At 42.1% G+C, this 18,341-nt stretch overlaps 2 protein-coding genes and 1 long non-coding RNA gene across 3 annotated transcripts in view; 2 read left to right on the forward strand and 1 right to left on the reverse strand.

Annotated features, from left to right (window-relative positions):
• The window catches only part of LOC145451150 (uncharacterized), a 48,571-nt gene extending 33,770 nt beyond the window's left edge, over nt 1-14,801 (reverse strand). Inside the window, exon 1 of the long non-coding RNA XR_013918696.1 lies at nt 14,720-14,801. This is a non-coding gene — a long non-coding RNA (uncharacterized LOC145451150). The remainder of the gene's footprint in view (nt 1-14,719) is intronic.
• LOC145451125 (uncharacterized) lies at nt 99-6,661 on the forward strand. The gene is made up of 3 exons (XM_080329619.1): nt 99-2,307; nt 3,425-4,729; nt 5,965-6,661. Exons 1-3 carry the CDS (start codon nt 711-713, stop codon nt 6,030-6,032), a joined length of 2,970 nt encoding a protein of 989 aa, XP_080185745.1. The 5' UTR covers nt 99-710; the 3' UTR covers nt 6,033-6,661.
• Nucleotides 14,802-14,833: 32 nt separating the features above from the next.
• On the forward strand, nt 14,834-18,306 carry LOC145451138 (stomatin-like protein 1). Its single transcript, XM_080329638.1, has one exon. The coding sequence runs from the start codon at nt 15,748-15,750 to the stop codon at nt 16,951-16,953; it is 1,206 nt and encodes a 401-aa protein (XP_080185764.1). The 5' UTR covers nt 14,834-15,747; the 3' UTR covers nt 16,954-18,306.
• The last annotated feature ends 35 nt before the right edge of the window (nt 18,307-18,341 follow it).

The following is an 18,341-nucleotide window of genomic DNA, read 5'->3' on the forward strand; positions in this document are numbered from 1 at the left end:
GTGAAATTGATGATGTACACACGTTGGTTTGAAGCAGGGTTGTCATAACTCGAGTCACCATATTTTGGTGACTCGACTTGACTCAAGCCATTTTTTCAAATATGTATAAATATTGACTCGTCTCGAGTCAACTTTTGTATTGACTCGAAGTCTCGAACCAAGTCATATGACTCGAGACTAGGACGACCAAGACAGACATTTCATTGTAACTTTGAAGAATAGTAAAGTCACCATTTCACCACATTATTGGTATTTACCGTTACTTGGAAAACAGGGCCAGAAACTGTTAGGACTGAGGAAAATTACTATATTATGAATGCGAGCAATTCTATCATATCACTAGAGCATGGTTGAAAACAGTGGGTTGAACTAGATTGAACTGACTCGACCCTCTACTCACTGACTCGGATTTGACTCGGTAGTAAATTGAAAATGACTCGACTTCACTCGAGTCAAAACTATAAAAGTTTGATTTTCTGGTGACTCGGAACCTTGTGACTTGGTTACAACCCTGGTTTGAAGAATAGAAATGACAGTAACAATTGATTAAATTGAGTTCAGTAACCTATATCCTTGAAGTGTGGCAAGGGTATTTTCTATTTGAAAAATGTAACACCCGTTCAACCATCTTTGATAGAAATGAGATTTCATAATTACATTTTCAGTCTGTTTTCAAAAAAACAGCTTACGCCTTAGTCTTGGCGACCAAGATGTCAACTGAAAATGAGTCACTCTTCTCCCTGGAGGTGGCGGTAAAGACGATATATCTAAAGCAGGCTATTGTATGCCGAGTGCCAAAAGTCAGTGTTCGCATGCTGGACTATCCGACGATGGACCTTCCATTTCTCACTGATGAAGAATTACAGAAGATTACATCCCTCTCTCAGCAGGAACCTGAGACATTGGCACAGAGTCCACAACTCGTTCAGCTTCAACACAGTACCGGCACATATGCTTTTACTCAAGGAAAATCAATGTTGATAAAGATTAAATTGTCAAGTCTCGAGCAGAAATTGTTGACTGTTCCCGTTTATATATTGGTGCTGGACGTATTACCAGAGGTTCCAAAGCTTGTAGCTTCTTTTGCACTGAGTCTTGAGAGCACAATCAGAAAGATCGTAAAATCAGTCTCGTTGAATGGGATAGAGACTCCGTGTTCACATGGAGAACGAGATGTATTTCCACTGTATAATTTGATGGGAAGTAAAGTTGGGGAAGCGGAAATGGGTGTGAGGTTAAGCAGCTTGGGTGTTAATATGCTTCAGCATGTTACTAACATCGCCAAACCAGGGGTGCATAATCACATACCGTTTCCCACGAATATTAAGCATTCGCACCATAGCGCTGAACATGAGTTGCGAAAGCAATCGTGTAAATCCCAAAAAGATAGAACTGATGACGCTCATTCTGCAAATAAAGATCATGCTAGCGATGAAGACAAAGAAAATGCGGGTCGCAACAAAACAGTCCTTATATCCGGCTCGACACAAACTGTAATTATGCAGAAGTATTCCAAATCTGTTCAGTACCACATACCAGATTATGAAGACGGATTTGCAAAAGAGAACACCTACTGTCCCCCTGCTCTATTTTATGATAAAAGGTCAGATGCAATGGAAAAGGAGTTACTCCTCAAACAGCACCAAATCAATTCCGAAACTCTTCAACAACGGTATGACCAGAGTATTACGCTAGCTGACCTACAGAGGAAGTCAGAAAGAGGAATTAGTAAAGTCCCTGTAACCTCAAAACCACCTGATGAGGATGCTGTGGGCTTACAATCGCAAAAAGAGGCGACTTCAAATTATGATGTCACAGGTGCATTGGCAAATTTTCCAGTGTTAAGAGCACTCGTCGAAGAAGTCACCAGACTGGGGCTAGGTGATAATGAGAGAGCGTCAACTCGACAGAAAAAACAACTGATTGAACCGAAAAAAGATGAGAAACGCAAACCATCTGTGAAAAAACGTTCCCTGAAACTTTCTGCAATGAATAATTATTCATCGAAGGAAAAATCATCAAAGCCTAAGGGAACGCTGAAATTTGGTCTAACAAACACTATGCGTCTCCGTATGGCTTTGAATAAGGACAGAATAAAGAACTCTGAAATGGCTGTGTCTAGAATCCCGGAATCATTGCCTCATAAATCTACCAGCTCAGCACTAGGACGTACCTATAATGTCAAGACTCCAAGACCGTCAAAACAGAAAAGATTGGTTTCAACTGCTTGTGGACCTGACAATAGCATGTACAGGAGAGCTGTTAATGATGTTCGACCCCAGACTGTGTACATGGGAAAAATGGGAGGTAAGAAAGAATTCTGTTTTATGGCTATTGAGTGCTAATGACACAGTTCCGGTGGAACTGCATATTGTGGCAGCCCTGAGTGAAAACGCCTTTAATACCGTATAGAGATTGTTTTCTACTACCATCCCCAACTCCATCAAAAACCAACTACAGCCCTTACAGGGTGAATAGCGAAGTAGGCCCTACCACTTGTCTTTGCGATTACTTGAGTATGTTTTGTAGGTCTGCTAGTACTTCTTCCTGTACTGGTTGTGTTTTCATCGCTAAAATGCATTTGTAACAATCCCTGTATCAGTATCACTTTCATGAATATATATAGTAGGCTGTAGCGGCACCATTCTGAAATCGAAATGCGTATTGCAAACTTGGAAGTCGTTGCTGGCAATTGACAGATAACTGTGCCACACATACAGTCCCGACCTATTTTAAAAATTTCCTAAATGTTTACTAGTCACTTCATCGGTTTTCTATTTCTACCGGAGGAATAGTGCTGTCTTGGAAATCGCCACGGTACTTCACTGGCAGAATTTTCCTGCGGCTTTGATTCCGGCTTGCTGGTCAATGTCAAATAAGATTATATCCTCACAGATATTGTCGTCCCGACTCCCGGCATTTCAGCCATGATCATGATCATTCAGCGTAATATACAGTGCATACATGGTTACCGCCTTACCAGTGAATTCCGCAGTTGGCGAACCCTGATCTTAATCCAAACCTATCCCTGGCACAGTGATTGAGTACTCGAATCTGAATGGAGCAATAATTCTAATGAATCGAGTCGAGCTGTGAGTGATGATTTTTTGGAATACTGAAATTATGCGCTCCTTGCCACTAAGAGTTCATTTATCAATGAGAATTATGGTTCCGATACTATTTTCCACTGCAAAAAGTTTCCATAGCAAAAAAATACCAAATAATCGTTGCTGCGATGTAGAACTGGCATTTTTGGTCACATAAAAGTACATGTTTGAACTTTTTAAATCATTCACACTGTTCTGACGCCATAATGAGTGAAACTCGAATACCGGACTCGACGTCTACTTCTCGATTCAAAATCAAATCACAGAGGTTCTCTATTATGCCCAGTCGTAGTAATCACGCGCTTCTTTCTTCTCAGGATACGAAGAAGGCACCGATCTCGACGTGCCTTCTATCGACCACATCTCGCCCGACACTCGTCAAACGCACGAAGACAACGACGACGACTTCATCCAGGAGCTCATGATCGTGAAAGACATCGGCACGCCGAGAGCACACAGTCGCCAGAGCCAGCGCAGCATCGAAATCCATTTGCCGACGGCGTCGACAGAATTCACAATCGGCAAAGACGACGACCCGGATTGGGCGTCGACGTTTAGCGACAGGGACAGATTACTGGAGAGGCATCGCCGGAAAGGATCATACTATGATGAGGATTCGGAGTCCGATAAGGAAAGCAAGACAGGATCGATAGTTAAGGTCGGACGTGGCAAGAAAACCGTGACCATCTCGCAAAGCCTCGACAGATCGGAAGCAGTTTCCGACATGTACAAATACTCTGACGATTTTGAGGATGACAAGACGTGGTCTGCAAACCCAACGCCGGTCGCATCATCGTTAGTGTTGAAAGACAGTGTTGACGACTCTCACAATATTAGCCCTGATCAAACTGCAAATACAGCAGCCGTGCCACGCTCGAGCGCAGGAGCGGAAAGTCGAACAGAGAAGCAGCAAGGTCAAAAGTCAGGGGTTACGTCTGACGAGGCTCATGACACCTCAAGCGCTTCTTACGGATCGGTGATCACGGCCCGCCCCGCAAAATCTCACAACGAAGACAAACGTGGTATAAGGTTAGGGACTGGTACGGCGCCCGAGCCAATTCAGTGCGACTCGCCTGTTGGCAGATCCATCAATACAGACGACAGCATAGGGAGCAGCTTTCCGGACCCTAGTAAGGTGAGTCTTACTGGAAAATCCGCTGTTACGACACAGAAATCTTCCGGTAAAGAAGTGACATTTCCGGATGCTACTGAATCGTCGATGCTCGGCAGACGGGATCCGCCCGCACCTAAACCGTCTAGATTCACCCCGTCGCCTCCAACCAGCCGGAGGTATTCGCCGGTTTCTTCTCCCGAATCCTCGAAAGACCGAATGCGACGAATGTACAGGCGTCCGGGACGCAGGCAGCGGCACGCGTCTCTGGAGTCTTTGTCGTCTGACTTTGAAAAACCGGTCAGCCCCGTTCGTAGGTCGGACTCGGTGAGTTCGTACTTGCCTTCCGACGTCAGCGAGATGAGCAACGTTCGTATGTCGGAGGATCTCAGCGATATTCTCAGTGAGGATACAGATTCGCAGGACGAATCGAGAAGCATCAAGAAGAAAAACCGTATGCCGCGGGACGGTCCGAAAACATACTTTGGAATGCCGACGTTGGATCCAGCGAGTAAGCTTGGGTACACGAAGTGACGAGGAACGTCTAAATTATTTCCTGCAGCTTGTATCAGTGTTGGGATCAAGTCACTACCTTCGAGTCACGAGTCATTTCGAGTCATTGCACATTTTGACTCGAGTCAAGTCAAGTCATTCGATTTTCGAAGGTGACTCGAGTCAAGTCAAGTCACTCGATTTTTGGAGGTGATTCGAGTCAAGTCGAGTCAAGTCAAGTCAAGTCACGAGTCAAGTCACAATTCAAGTCAAGTTGCCTTTTTGAAGTATGAGGCATGATTACGTCATTGCATTTTGCTAGCTGTCTGAATTACAGATTTAGTGGTCATTGATTCTGAACCAAAGAATGAATATATAGTTAAATATACACGTAAGAAAGCGCTGTATCGCTCACATATACGTAGCACTGCTGAACTACGGAAGTAGCCTAATTGCACAGCCTCAGTTTATAGTTACCTGCCAAAATAGAGAATAGAGAAACGTATTGATAAGATGCACTACATTACCCATTTACAAATTGATATGATACAATTCGAGGGGCGCCAATGGTTGAGGACTATATAAACTATATTCGAATTCGATTTCAATAAAACAAGAGGTTTGTTTAAGGTAAGAACAGAGAATAGAAATAGACATTATGTTATTCAATTATTTTACTATACTAGTTAATGATAACGTAAGCTGTAAGTTTGGATCACTTCGTTTGCGGTCAACTATGTGTGAGAGAACAATGGAGGCTAAGTAAAACGCACAATCATTGAATGATTGGTCGCTCTCAAGGGTTACACCAGCATTTCGCGAACAATCCGACCATATGCAAGATACACTGAATTTTATCGACACCGATTACTTGATGACTTGAAATTGACTCGTGAATTTTGCTTCGAGTCACGAGTCAATCCACATTTCTGATACGCCGAGTCAAGTCAAGTCATTTTAGCAAACTGACTCGAGTCAAGTCAAGTCATACGAAAAAGGTGACTCGAGTCAAGTCATGACTCGAGTCATCCCAACACTGGCTTGTATTTGTTGCTGTTTATGCGTAGATCTAGTTTTGATACCGATGCATTTTGTATTTGCGCTTATTACACATGTATTGTGCTTCTATGCCTTTTTTATGGACAGAATTTGTCCCTCGGCGAAGTGTCATTGAATGCGTGCCCTCATCTAGATTTCTCCTATTTGCTATACTTACTTGATGGTCAGTAACGAGATACTAATGCTTTTTCAAAGGGCTCATGTGGCACTACATTCACTACTCACTCACGTGGTACCCTCACTCCTACGAAGGTGGTCAGTAAAGAAGTACTACTTTCAAAGTATAAAGTAGGTTTGCCCGCTTTGCACTATTTACTCAACAGTCTTGACTTTTTCTAGACAAACTAAGCCCAGAATAGTTACTTTTTACTAATTTGAAACCGCTACTTCTACTTAGTAGAAATATAAAATTCTATCTAACTACCTACGGTAAATACTTAGCTCGTCTATGCTACCACATGGACAGTTTTTGAAATCAAGTGACGTACTTCGGTCATGAGTGAAATTGGGTAATGCAGGCCCTGCATGGCGATAACTTGTTTTGTGACTTGTAAAGTTGCACCAATTGTTGCTATGCTATCAGTCATTCTCTCGCAGTAGCGAAGATGTACCATTGAATTTTGAGAACTGTTACCCATCTCGTCCCAATCTACTTCAGTATTTCTCTTTTTTTTGCATTTCCTACTTGAACTAATTGAGTAATTGGACAGTGGACATGGCTTGAAATCAAGTAGATATCTGACAATAATTCTGCAGCAACGCCTACTTGAGTACAGAATATTACTACTTTGATCCTCTGTTCAACGAGTTTTGTGATTAGACTAATTGCACTTCATCAGTTTAGAAGCCAACATTGCAATTTGGATATCTAAAGATTATACATTCTGCGGAAGCGTTTATGTCTTGATCCGGCCAAGGTTGGCGCAGGTTATTGCCAAGTAAATGTCCGAGACTGTTAGTTTAGAATTGTTTTTCAATCCACTGGACTTCTTTTCACACCTCACATTTCTACTACGGAAACTGGAAACAAATTCTACTTTGAACCGATAGAGCAAAAGTATACACTGACACTGACAGACAACATAACTTGTCTTAGTTCCTTCGGCGACTACTTTCTCCATAGTTGATGGATGTTGGTGATTGACAATAGAACAAAGCTGAGGATGCGTGATTCGTTTGTTCATGTTCATGATTGATACGCATCTGCCTTTCCTACGAACGTGACCTAACACTAGGTTAAAATCAGGGCCGTAACTGCCGCACCCCAAACCCCCCAATTGGGGGGGGCGAGCTCGAAGGGGGCCCAAAATTATTTCGTGAATTAGCATAAATTTTAGAGTATTTTTTGGAAATTTGTGGAACTTATCAAAAAATTTTCGCGCTGCGCGCGATTTCGGGTTGCCAAATATCTTGATTATTGGGTACTCTTCCCCAAAGAATTAATACGCGCATTTATAGAAATAGGCATATCGGCGTTGGCTGTTGCCGCGCCACGACGCACCAAGACATAAAGTTTTAGGCCATGTAATATGCGACTCCAAGAAGTGTGCCAAAACGATCGCCAGCGAGAAAACCTTGGCCGAAAGGGACTGCCCTTATAATGACCGAAAACTTCGTTATATATAGGCATACAAAATACACATAGGTTTAATTGACTGGCGCCGAATGTTTCTGTCTTGGCAATCTGAACCTCACAAGACAAATACCATCCCGCAGTGAAAAATTATATGGCAGCGAAGAAATACCAATGTGAAATCGTGTGCGATTCTATATTTTTTGATAGACAGGAGGTCACGAAATAACATCATGTAACGAAGTCATACCAACGGGTCCGCCCACCCGAATATGTTTAATTATTATTTACGGACTCTGCAGTTTCGAAGACACCTCACTTAGCTATCCAGGTAAATGTGAGTAGATAGGACAATAATTCATAACAATATATATGCAACTACCGACCTTATTGACCGATTTATCATGACTTATCAAAGATTTGCGCACCTGGCTCGCTGGCTCACGAAACGGTACCACTATAATTTCGTTGAAAAAGCGAACAACGTGATGGGGGCCGGTTTATCACCTTATGGAAGCCCATGACTCAAGTTATTTTTGGGGGGGTGAGGGCGTGACGAAGTTTTTGTTTCGTTCTTGGCAACGGGTATACACCCGGAGATGTTTAATTATTATTGAGGGTTCCTACCTTTTCAAACACCCCTCACTCAGCTCTACCGGTAAATCCGATTACGTGAGCAGAGAGAGGGTAAAAACTAACAGCAATATATATGCAATTCCCGATCATATTGACCGATTCAGTCATCGAATTATAAAATTTTCTCGCGCTTCGCGCGTTCAGGCGAGAAAAACTGACACACAGAATGGACAGCCAATGTATAGGAGAAGTAGCGGGAAACAGCGCACAGACTGAGGGGGGTCTGGGGGGCGAAGCCCCCCAGAAGTTAGGTTATCAGCCTATGGGGGGGGGGCAAGACGAAGGTTTGGGGGGGGCTGACGAAGTGCTGTTACGGCCCTGGTTCTAACGAAAGTTCGTCTGATAACTCTGATATCATCATCTATATGTATCGTTTCCGCAGAATCCAAAATCGTAGTTTTGGGTGAGGGTCAGAGAGGTACAATCTCATTTGAGAAAGAGTCGTGCGGTAGCGAGCTGCAGGAGCTTATAGCTGAGTTGAAACTGGAACCGGAAGTATAGAGAGAGAGCGAGACAGAGAGACTTTATTTTCATCCAACCAAAATACATAACACACGGCAGTGATGGTGGTGCAGAAAATATGCATGCACAGTATTCGGTATTAGATAGGAATGATCGATAAGACCGTGAAGGTCATCTAGTCTGATCACACCAGCATCACACAGGTACACTTGACTCTGAACAGACTGGCTGTAAAAAAAATTAGTTAAAAAAGTAAAATAGAAAAAAAAAAATTAAACGATGGTAGCAAATAATCAACGAAGCAATGTCTGGGCGAGGTAGGGCAACAGTGTTAGTATATAACAAGAGGTGATCAAGTAGGGCTTTTTTGAATCTATTATAAGGCAATTCACGGATATGTGGTGGTAATGCATTCCAGATGATAGGTCCCGAGTAGTCGATAGATCTCTTAGTTAGGTTGCTATTGGGTGGGGGTAAGTATAGGGTTGCCATACGTCCGGAATTTCCCGGACATGTCCGGAATTTCACTGTTAAAACTGCGTCCGGGAGGAATTTCTAAAATATGCCTAAATGTCCGGAATTTTGAAGGCTTGAAGTAAGCTCAATCTTTTTTTTCGTAAATCAACCTAAACAAGACTATTTTTGGGTAGATTTTTGCTACATGAAATTTTTCTTCGCGCTCGGCGCGATTTAGTATCATATATATTGGTTTTAATATGGGGACTATCGCTCTCGCAAAAACTGCGATCAAGAAATAAATAAAAATAACATTCATTTACAAAAAGAAGTCTAATTGTAATCGCGATTACAAGATAACGGTATTCATAGAGTCGTCGTTTTAGGTCGTTTGGATGCTTTATTCAAAAATGGTGGTTCTAAACCTGGGGGTAGTTTGCCTTTATTCTGGGTTTCGCGAAGATGTTGAACGTAATTAGCTTCCAAATAGGCTGTGAGTAAGTCTGGGCAAATGTGCCGACCTTTAATTAGTAATCAGCTCATCAAATTTTGAGCTGGGCCACTGCACATTTTCAAATTGGAAATGGATTCGCGACCATAAAAGGCTGGAAACCACCGGATGTGTGGTGTTTATATAGCTCAGTGGTGAAGTGCACACCCGCATTAGGCTGATAAATAATCTTATTGATGTGACATGAACATGACTTAACGATGTACAATCACGCCCCTTGCATTTTCGAAGTCATCATCCTACATCAGCTCAATTCTACCGCTGACTCTGATTATGTCGGCGGAGAGAGGATTAGAATTATACAGTAATATATGGAAGAACCAATATTATTGACACAATTCATTCAAATCATTTAACACCAGATGCATATGGTAAAACCCCAGAAGTTGCATCGAATACCCTACGATGGGCCCAATGGTTGCCCGACATATGAGCATGCGACACAATGGAAAACGACAGTTCAGCATGGAACACATCAGCATGCGTCACTTCAGCATGTGACCGTATAACCCAAAAACTTACCCCTACCCGAAACATAACCTAACCTAACCTAACCTAGCCTAACCTAACCTAAAGCCTAACCCTAACCCAACCTTAAATCCAACCCTAACCTACCCCTAACCCGTAATTTAACCCACATGCTCATGTGTTGCATGCCAAATTGTCGCATGCCGAAGTCTCGCATGCTGTAATGTCGCATGCTCATATGTCCACGGACCGGGCCCAAGATCAGTGTTTATTTGAGCGGGATGGGGCTGAAAATATGTGGCTTCGGCCCAGGTTACAACATACAATACACAACCACATACTCCTGAACCGGATCGCGACCACCTCCAGTCGATAGACAAAGCGATGCTGGTGTAACGTCATATTGATCGACATTTCGCTCACACCTCATTTTGAAATCCGCTAGTGGGCGCTGAAGAGCGTCCGGAATTTGTGAACCAAAAATATGGTAACCCTAGGTAAGTAGATATTTCCTTTAGACGAGGATCTCGTGTAATGAGAGTGGACATGTTTAGCGGGCATGAAAAAGTCATCAAACACAGGAGGCAAACTATTGGAAAAATATTTGTGAATGACTTTTGATACTTCGAAGCGATATAGGTCGTCAACTTGCAAAATTCGGTGCTTACGGTAGTAAGGCGATAGTTTGGTACGTAAAGGTACAGATGAGATCAGCCATATCGCACGGTTTTGCAGGGTTCGAATTCTGCGCAAAAATGTTGTGCATGCATTTCCCCATACTACGATTCCATATTGCAGGTGAGAGTGGAAAAGTGAGAAATAGATGGTTCGTAGTATTGATCTGGAAACCAAAGATTGCAGACGGGTCATTATTCCCACACACCGAGCTAGTTTTGATATTGTGCATTTAATATGCTGCTTCCACGACATTTTGGTATCAATGGTGACGCCGAGACTGTCTCTATGCTGGAAGTACTACTCTATTCGATTTAATGCTCACAATTTCATCATTCCAACAGAGCACAAGACAGCGATACAATGAAAGATAGGAAGGTGTCGAAACGACTTCGAGTAGTCTTCGAAATCAGACACCCACTCTCCTCGAAGCGCGGGACGGGTTCGCAACTAAAGCAAAATGCTTTATCGCGGCAAGAGTTAGTAGACGGGTTTGAACTGGTAATGCCCCATGTTACGTCGATTGATATAATTGTCAAGTACTATAATAATTCATTAGATTCGCGAATGCCTTCGTTGTAGGCTACGTAGTCGAAATCATGGGCTGATGCATCGGCGTCGTGAACTGAACTGTAGGCAATCCAAAAGAAGAAGAAGTTAATGTGGTGAGGACTCTCTATTTGAAAGGGTTAGGTCATGATACAACGTTCCGAAAATCGTAAACAAACGGAACTAATATAAAACTAGTAATTATTATCTAGGGTTACCATATTTTGGAAATCTGAAATGAGGACACTTTTTAAAAATTTCCAGACTTACAATACCCGAGTAAAATCTGGAAAAAATGGTAAACTTATTGCAACTTTGCTGTTGGATGACTAAAAAAAGGTCACTTTTCCGAATCGATTCTAGAAATTCACACTTTCATTGAATTTTCCGTTGGTTGACAAAACCAGGGTCAATTTTCTAGCTCAACTCCCGAAACACCCGCCGGACCGCTACTTGAATACTGATTTCCTATATCTCTGAATTTTAACATACATTGAACCAAAATCTTCAAAAAAGAAAACAGTTCAGTTCAGTTCGGCTTATTAGCAATGAAAATATAGGAAGGTGTCGAAACGACTCGAAGTAGTCTTAGGAATCTGACAACCCACCTTGGCCTAGGCAATGTAAAGAGGAGGCATGTACACTGAAAGAAAAGTAAAAGAAGATAGCATAGAAAAGCAAGCAACAAAAATGGGGTGGCATGCCATGGAAGGCGAGATCGATAGGTCAGGTCGTGGTTCGGTAATCTTGAGGAAGGACTTTATTTAGTAGTAATTATGCTTGTATTTCGACTTGGATGTGGACATGCTCGTCGACTGTCGGATGGCCGGCTGGATACTGTTCCACACGTCAGGTCCGGCATATTTGATGGAGCGATGATCTTTTCGGTCGATCATATGATATTTGGACGACGTGGACGCGCGTGTATTGTAATTGTGCGCTTTTGATTCCGAGGTAAAGGAGTCATTGAAGTATTCGGGGCAATGACCGCAGTGGAACTGATACATAAACTTTCTAGTTTCCGCATATCTTCTATGTTTAGGACACCGAATCTCTTCAGCAGCGACTTGTTGGATGGACATTGGACAACCAGGCCCCTTTGTTTCTCAAATGACTTCTCAAAAAACAGGACATTTGAGCGTCGTCCGGGGACACTTTCAAAAATGTCAAAATAGAGAACAAATCCTCTCAAAAGAGGACGTATGGTAACCCCATTATCATCAAGCTATAAAGCAGAGGTCTCAAACATGCGGCCCGCGAGACCATTATCTGCGGCCCGCGACCGTATTTTGGATTTCGAAGTAGCCTATTCGACAATATTTAAGTGTCTTACATCATTTTTTTATTTGGAAACTAGAAATTGGCCCCAAAACTACCCCAGAAGCTTGAAACTACTCATCAAACTTCACTATTACATTACTTTCAAAAGTTACCACTGAGTGGAGGATCACTGAATACTTCGGCGATTGAACATTTCTATTGCTATGGCACAGGAATCATTATATTCAAGTTGTTTTAGATCTGTTCCAGTATTCGAAGGTAAATTTAACGCTGATTTAAAATTTGGCATAGGTAGCCTAATGACTAGGGCAAGTTTTTGCAACTTTTTTTTACAGCTTCCGACAGCTTCCTAGATACTCAGAATCTATGTCTTATGATGTTTTAAGGTAAGCTGTTTGGAGGGATTTTATAGTGCAACTTTTATCTATTTTTCATGCCAATTTTTACTGCAACTTTATCAAATATATCGTACAATTGTAAAGGAGTGATTGAAAAACATACTATAAACTAATTCTAGTATGGTTCTATTCTCTTTGATTTGCATAACAAAGAGCTATATGATGGGTTAGCTGCATCTCACTGTTATCTATGACACAATTAATGGCTTGCATAAGCAAGAAGTTCACATACCCCTGCTGAGCACGACCGTGCCCGAACAATATATAAAAAGATCGCTTTATTAATTCTGTCGTTTAAATTTGAAACAGTTTCCCATTTCACGAACGCCCAGGCGAGACCGCCGAAAATTACATTTTCACTGGGTCCCTTTTTTGGGCTATTGATTTTGGTAAAGTCACCAAGAGTGAGTTTTTATTTAATGCCTTGGGTCAAGTTTGCTATAAGGGTTTGGGGTGTGTTATTTGACTTGTTTAGGGAGAAGGGATTATCGCAATGCTGTTTGGCTTTTTTTGGGAAAATTATTCCCGCATTGCTTAATATTCTTGCTGTGTGCCTGGAAAAATGTAATTTTTGGCGGTTTCATCAGAGCGTTGAATGGCGAAGTAACAAATTTTTCAGCTCTGCAGCAGGGCCTTCGAGCAGCCGTAAATTTAAACTGCTCCATCTCCGGCGCTTTCTTCTATCATACATTAGCTCCGGCTCCAGCTCCGGAGCCGCATTATTACCACTGCTCCGGCTCTGAAATTATCGAATGGGCCTGTCTATATTAGGGGTGGCCAACCTGCGGGCTAAATGTGGCCCGCGAGAGGGTTTTGCGTGGCCCGCGAGGTCATTTCCTATTATATTATCGAAAATGAATTGCTCAGATTGTGAACTTGCAATGCCAACCAAAATTTACAAGTCTGGCTGCGACACTTGGGATGTTGCTGACTAAAATATCAGTTCCGACGCATTGGCAGATCCATGGTCCAGTCACATTTTCGGTAAATCGTCGTACATTACAATAAACTAAAACAGTAGTGAAAATTTTTCTTCACGGTTCGTGTGTTTAATTGTCACACGATTTCTTGCTTGGTAGCCTACCCCCTACCAAAAATGAAAAAAAAACGCCTAATTTACCCGATTGAGTCTAACTGTATTCGCAATTACGGGAGAAAGTCTTTTCGCGTTTGCGCTCGCATAAAGATCGTCGACGGTGAAATGTAGGCACAAAATCATTGTCGCATATTATCGGAGACCTTCGATATCGATGTGGCCAGACGCCGAATAGTCGTGTCCTTGCAAACTGAGCCTAGCGGTCGGTATACTCAAGTGATAATATTATTGACCTAGTTTATTTATAAACTTTGAAAATTTTACCCACTTGGCGCGGCCAGTGGACCGCGCACTCGTTCGTCAATTGCATGTGCCCCTTTAGCCGAAAAGGTTGGCCATTTCTGGTCTATATAGATTACTAATCTACCCATAGGTTAGTTATCTATAGTAATCTAGAGTCGGCCAACCGTCAGTAACATCCGATGTAGCAACGAAGACATAGGTGCCGCCGCGCCGGCTTGTGACGTCATAATGAATACTTGTCGATAACCTCATAGTTGCACTACAACGCACTCTACTCTATGCCATTGCTGTGCACAGCATTAAAATTCAAGCCTGCTGTTCAATTATGATAAATCAGCAGATGTGGTTGTTGCATATATAATAGCATCTTATGAAATACGTCGGAGCCGGAGCTACTCCTCAAATAACGGGCTCCAGCTCCGGCTCCGGCTGAATTTTATGTAGAGCTTCGGCTCCAGCTCCGGTGAAAATGCACGGCTCCGGGGCTCCGGCTCCGGGCTCCGGCTCCAAAGCCCTGCTCTGCAGGAACTAAGTTGTAGCCTACAACGGAACTTTTCGAGTATCTCATACCCTAATAAGCAAACAGAAATTATGAATGCAACTTTTTACTGCAACTTTTGTTAAAATTAAATGCAACTTTCTCGCGATTTTAGTGCAACAAAAACTTGCTCTAGTAATGACATTATCAATAGCTGCAACACCAATGGCTGCGGGTCCGAGTCCGACCGAGGTCGACTTCCGAATTTCGATACCTAAGTGTTAGAGGTTTACCTAGGCTCCGCCCCGCCACCTCATCCGCGTCAGCGGTGTCTTACAAAAGCCAAGAAGTGGGCCGTGCTATAAGTCGGCAGTTACGGAAAATAAGAGGAATATTGGCCTGGATATTGGCCTGACCCGGATTAGGTTGTACTGCTCCAATGCTCTGATATCAGCAGATCAATCTTTGTAAAATTCTAAAATATTCTACCTATGACGTCAAATTTCCGCTAGCTGCAAAATTATAACACAACAGCTTTTACGATGTCCTGATGCATTTTTACTCTCGCATGGTGTCTACAGCAGCTATGCTAAGTAGGCTACAGGAACAACTTTATTCAAATATTTTAAAATGTGATTTTTTTCGTGCCAAGCGTGAATTCACAATGGTAAATCACATTTTAAAGATGCGTGTGTGGTATGTCAGTCTGCAAGGTCCCGTCAAATAAATCCTACTCGAAAATACATTGAATTCCCCTATTATTGTTGCTGCGGCCCGCGGCGCCATGAACAAGTAGGAAATTGGCCTGCGAGTACATTTGAGTTTGAGACCTCTGCTATGAAGTTATGTTATGATGATCCGACGATACTCAATTTGGACTCACACGATCCTTGTGGAAATGACATTTAATCCAACATGGTCAGTAGGTGGCGGCCAATAAAATTGTATTTGCAGCGGTCAGCAGCAGTGCAGCGAATATCGATTTAGGGCTATCCGTCAGGTTTTCTCTTCACGATTGTAAAATCGATCTTCGTTCGTATTTCCACAGTAGTGCTCGGATTGGAAATGTTGTATATTTAAAACGCTCTAAAATAGATAAAAGTTTCGCGGAGCCCGTTGTTTACGAGATCACAGGGTTTCAATAAATACATCATGTATCAGCCGCTTGGAAAATCGTCGTCTGCTTTTGACTACCGCTCGACTTTCTCCTTTTCTACCAATTCGAGGCCTGCATCATCCGAGACAAGGTACAGCCACATCAATCTGAATGTACTACCCGGCGATCAGTACATGAATCCAACTCGATCGAATCTGTCGATGGTGGGTGCTGCGTTCATCAAGTTCTGCGCGTTTCTGTGCTTCGTTCTGACCTTCCCGATATCGGCGTTTTTCTGCTTGAAAATGGTGCACCAGTATGAACGAATGGTAGTGTTTCGAATCGGACATCTTCTGCCCCTAAAAGGACCTGGCATGGTGTTTGTATTTCCATGTATTGACCGGTGGAGTAGAGTGGATCTGAGAACTAAAGCGTTCAACGTCCCACCCACAAGGATATGCACGTCAGACGGTGGACTTATTTTATTCGGATGCGTTGTGCATTACAGAGTGCAAAGTCCTCTAATTGTTAAAAACAGTTTGCAGGATATGAACCACTCGGTTCGTGTGGCGTGTCAAGCTGCTATGTCGAAGGTCTTGAGTAAAAAGAGGTTTGCGGACTTGAAAGCAAACGCAGTCCGATATAATTACGACATTCAAATCGAAATCAACCTCGCGGCTGTTGAATGGGGGTTGGAAATTGGACGAGTGGAATTATCGCAACCGACTGTGGAAGTTAACGCCCCTGATCACAGCAATTCTGGATTTTTCAGCAAATTGATGTCTGGTATGTCAGGCGGAGGAGGTGGTGGTGGTAACAACGCAATGGGTCAGCTTATGAATGCCATGACAATGGGTGCGGTACAGGGGACATCTCCACAACCAGCTCAATCAAGCGCCGATCAGAACTCATTATCGCCAGCGACGATAGAGTCTGCTTCTCAGAGTCTGCTGGATACTATTAGGTCTGTTCTGAACACTGAACTTGTGTCCAAAGTGAATGCCACGTTTGAGATTAAACTGTCCGATATCGGGAAATCGTACTACATCGACCTCAAGACCGGTTCTGGATCATGTGGCGAAGGCGGTCTCCCGAATAATGTTCCGGACGCTACTCTGACTTTGACCTTTAAAACGTTGATTGATCTATTGTGCGGTCAAATCGGAGCTTTGGGCGCGTACACGAATGGAGGTTTGGATGTGCAAGGCGACGTGAAGACAGCCATGAGATTGGAAGAAATCGCGAACGCATTAAAAGTGTAGGATTTACTGCCACATTTGAAATGACCTATTGCAGGGGCGAGAGACTGCCTTTAAATACTTTGAATTTAAGGTTGTGAAGTCTTGTATCTGTGATGTCATGGTGGTGCAATAGTGAAGCCCTTTCATTACGGTACTGAAAATTATACACAGATTTTTCGGCTGATTCCCTACCCGTCGTTTCATAACCGATAGATTACTTGGCACAGCTGACTTCAACTTTGCAAGCCTACTTAGCAAATGGCTACATATCAGACACGGGTTAATTAGTGATTTGTAATCATAATCGATTACGATGATTACAACATTTTCAAGTAATTTATTATGTGGACACATGCTATGGACTGTTCATTCTTGGACACAAAGCAGACGACTCTAAAAACCCTCTCACATACTCTGATATTCAAATTTTCAATATGACAGATAATTATGGACCATCTCCTTCGGCATGTCCTGTCTCCTTTGTTTGATTTTTGATACCCACGTTTACATGACTTTGATGTAAACACTTTGAAATTGTGTATGCACTTTCCATTGAATCTAGTTGTTCCTATGAAATTCAAACAGCAATTGTCCAATCACTAAAAGACTGGTGGGCAGTAAAGAGTATTAACAGTTATCTGAGTACTTGAGTAGTCAAATTGTACTCCTGTAATTGCAGTGGTCTTGCTTGGATTCTTAGCACTATTCATAAGAATAACATTCCACTTGAGGTACCTCATGAGATAGTTTCACACTTACGATTATTATTATTATTGAAAGGATCTAATTCCAATCCAGGCTGTGCCCGAGTTTTAATTGTATAATTTTGAGCTGATATTAGCTATTGGTTACATTGCTTAAAAACCCATTTTATGCTACTACGTGGGATATTGTCTTCAGTATATTTGACTAGTAGCCTATGATACTTTGAAAATTAGTAGGATTTCTTTTAGTCATCTTTGGAAATTTATTATAATTTTCTTTGACATAACTGGCCACTATAATTTTAAGATGTTTTGAAAATTGAATGTAGTTTGCACTTATTGAGCGGATGCGAATGACATGAAATTTGTTCGGATGTCTGTGGTGGGTCAGTGAATAGATGTTGGTATGTTATTCTTCAGTTTTATAATTTGCCACTGTGTTATTTCATTTCAATATGATAGGGAATGAAATATACATTTTTATTCTTTCAATATTCTACTATCAAATTTATAACAACGAGATATGTTTCAAGCTGGCAATGTATTTAGCAGAATTGTCTTTTGCAGTCTATCATGCTTAACAACAGAGCTGAAGCTTATTTAGATATTTTGAATTGTGCGAACCTTTGATAGAAAACTTCTTTATTTCTCGATTGATTGTTGTATGTAGGGTGTATGCCTGAATTTATATTGTAATTGGTCAGT

The sequence above is a fragment of the Botryllus schlosseri genome, chromosome 11 (genome assembly GCF_051294905.1).
Source record: "Botryllus schlosseri isolate E-star chromosome 11, Bs_hap1, whole genome shotgun sequence".
Taxonomy (NCBI): Eukaryota; Metazoa; Chordata; class Ascidiacea; order Stolidobranchia; family Styelidae; genus Botryllus; species Botryllus schlosseri.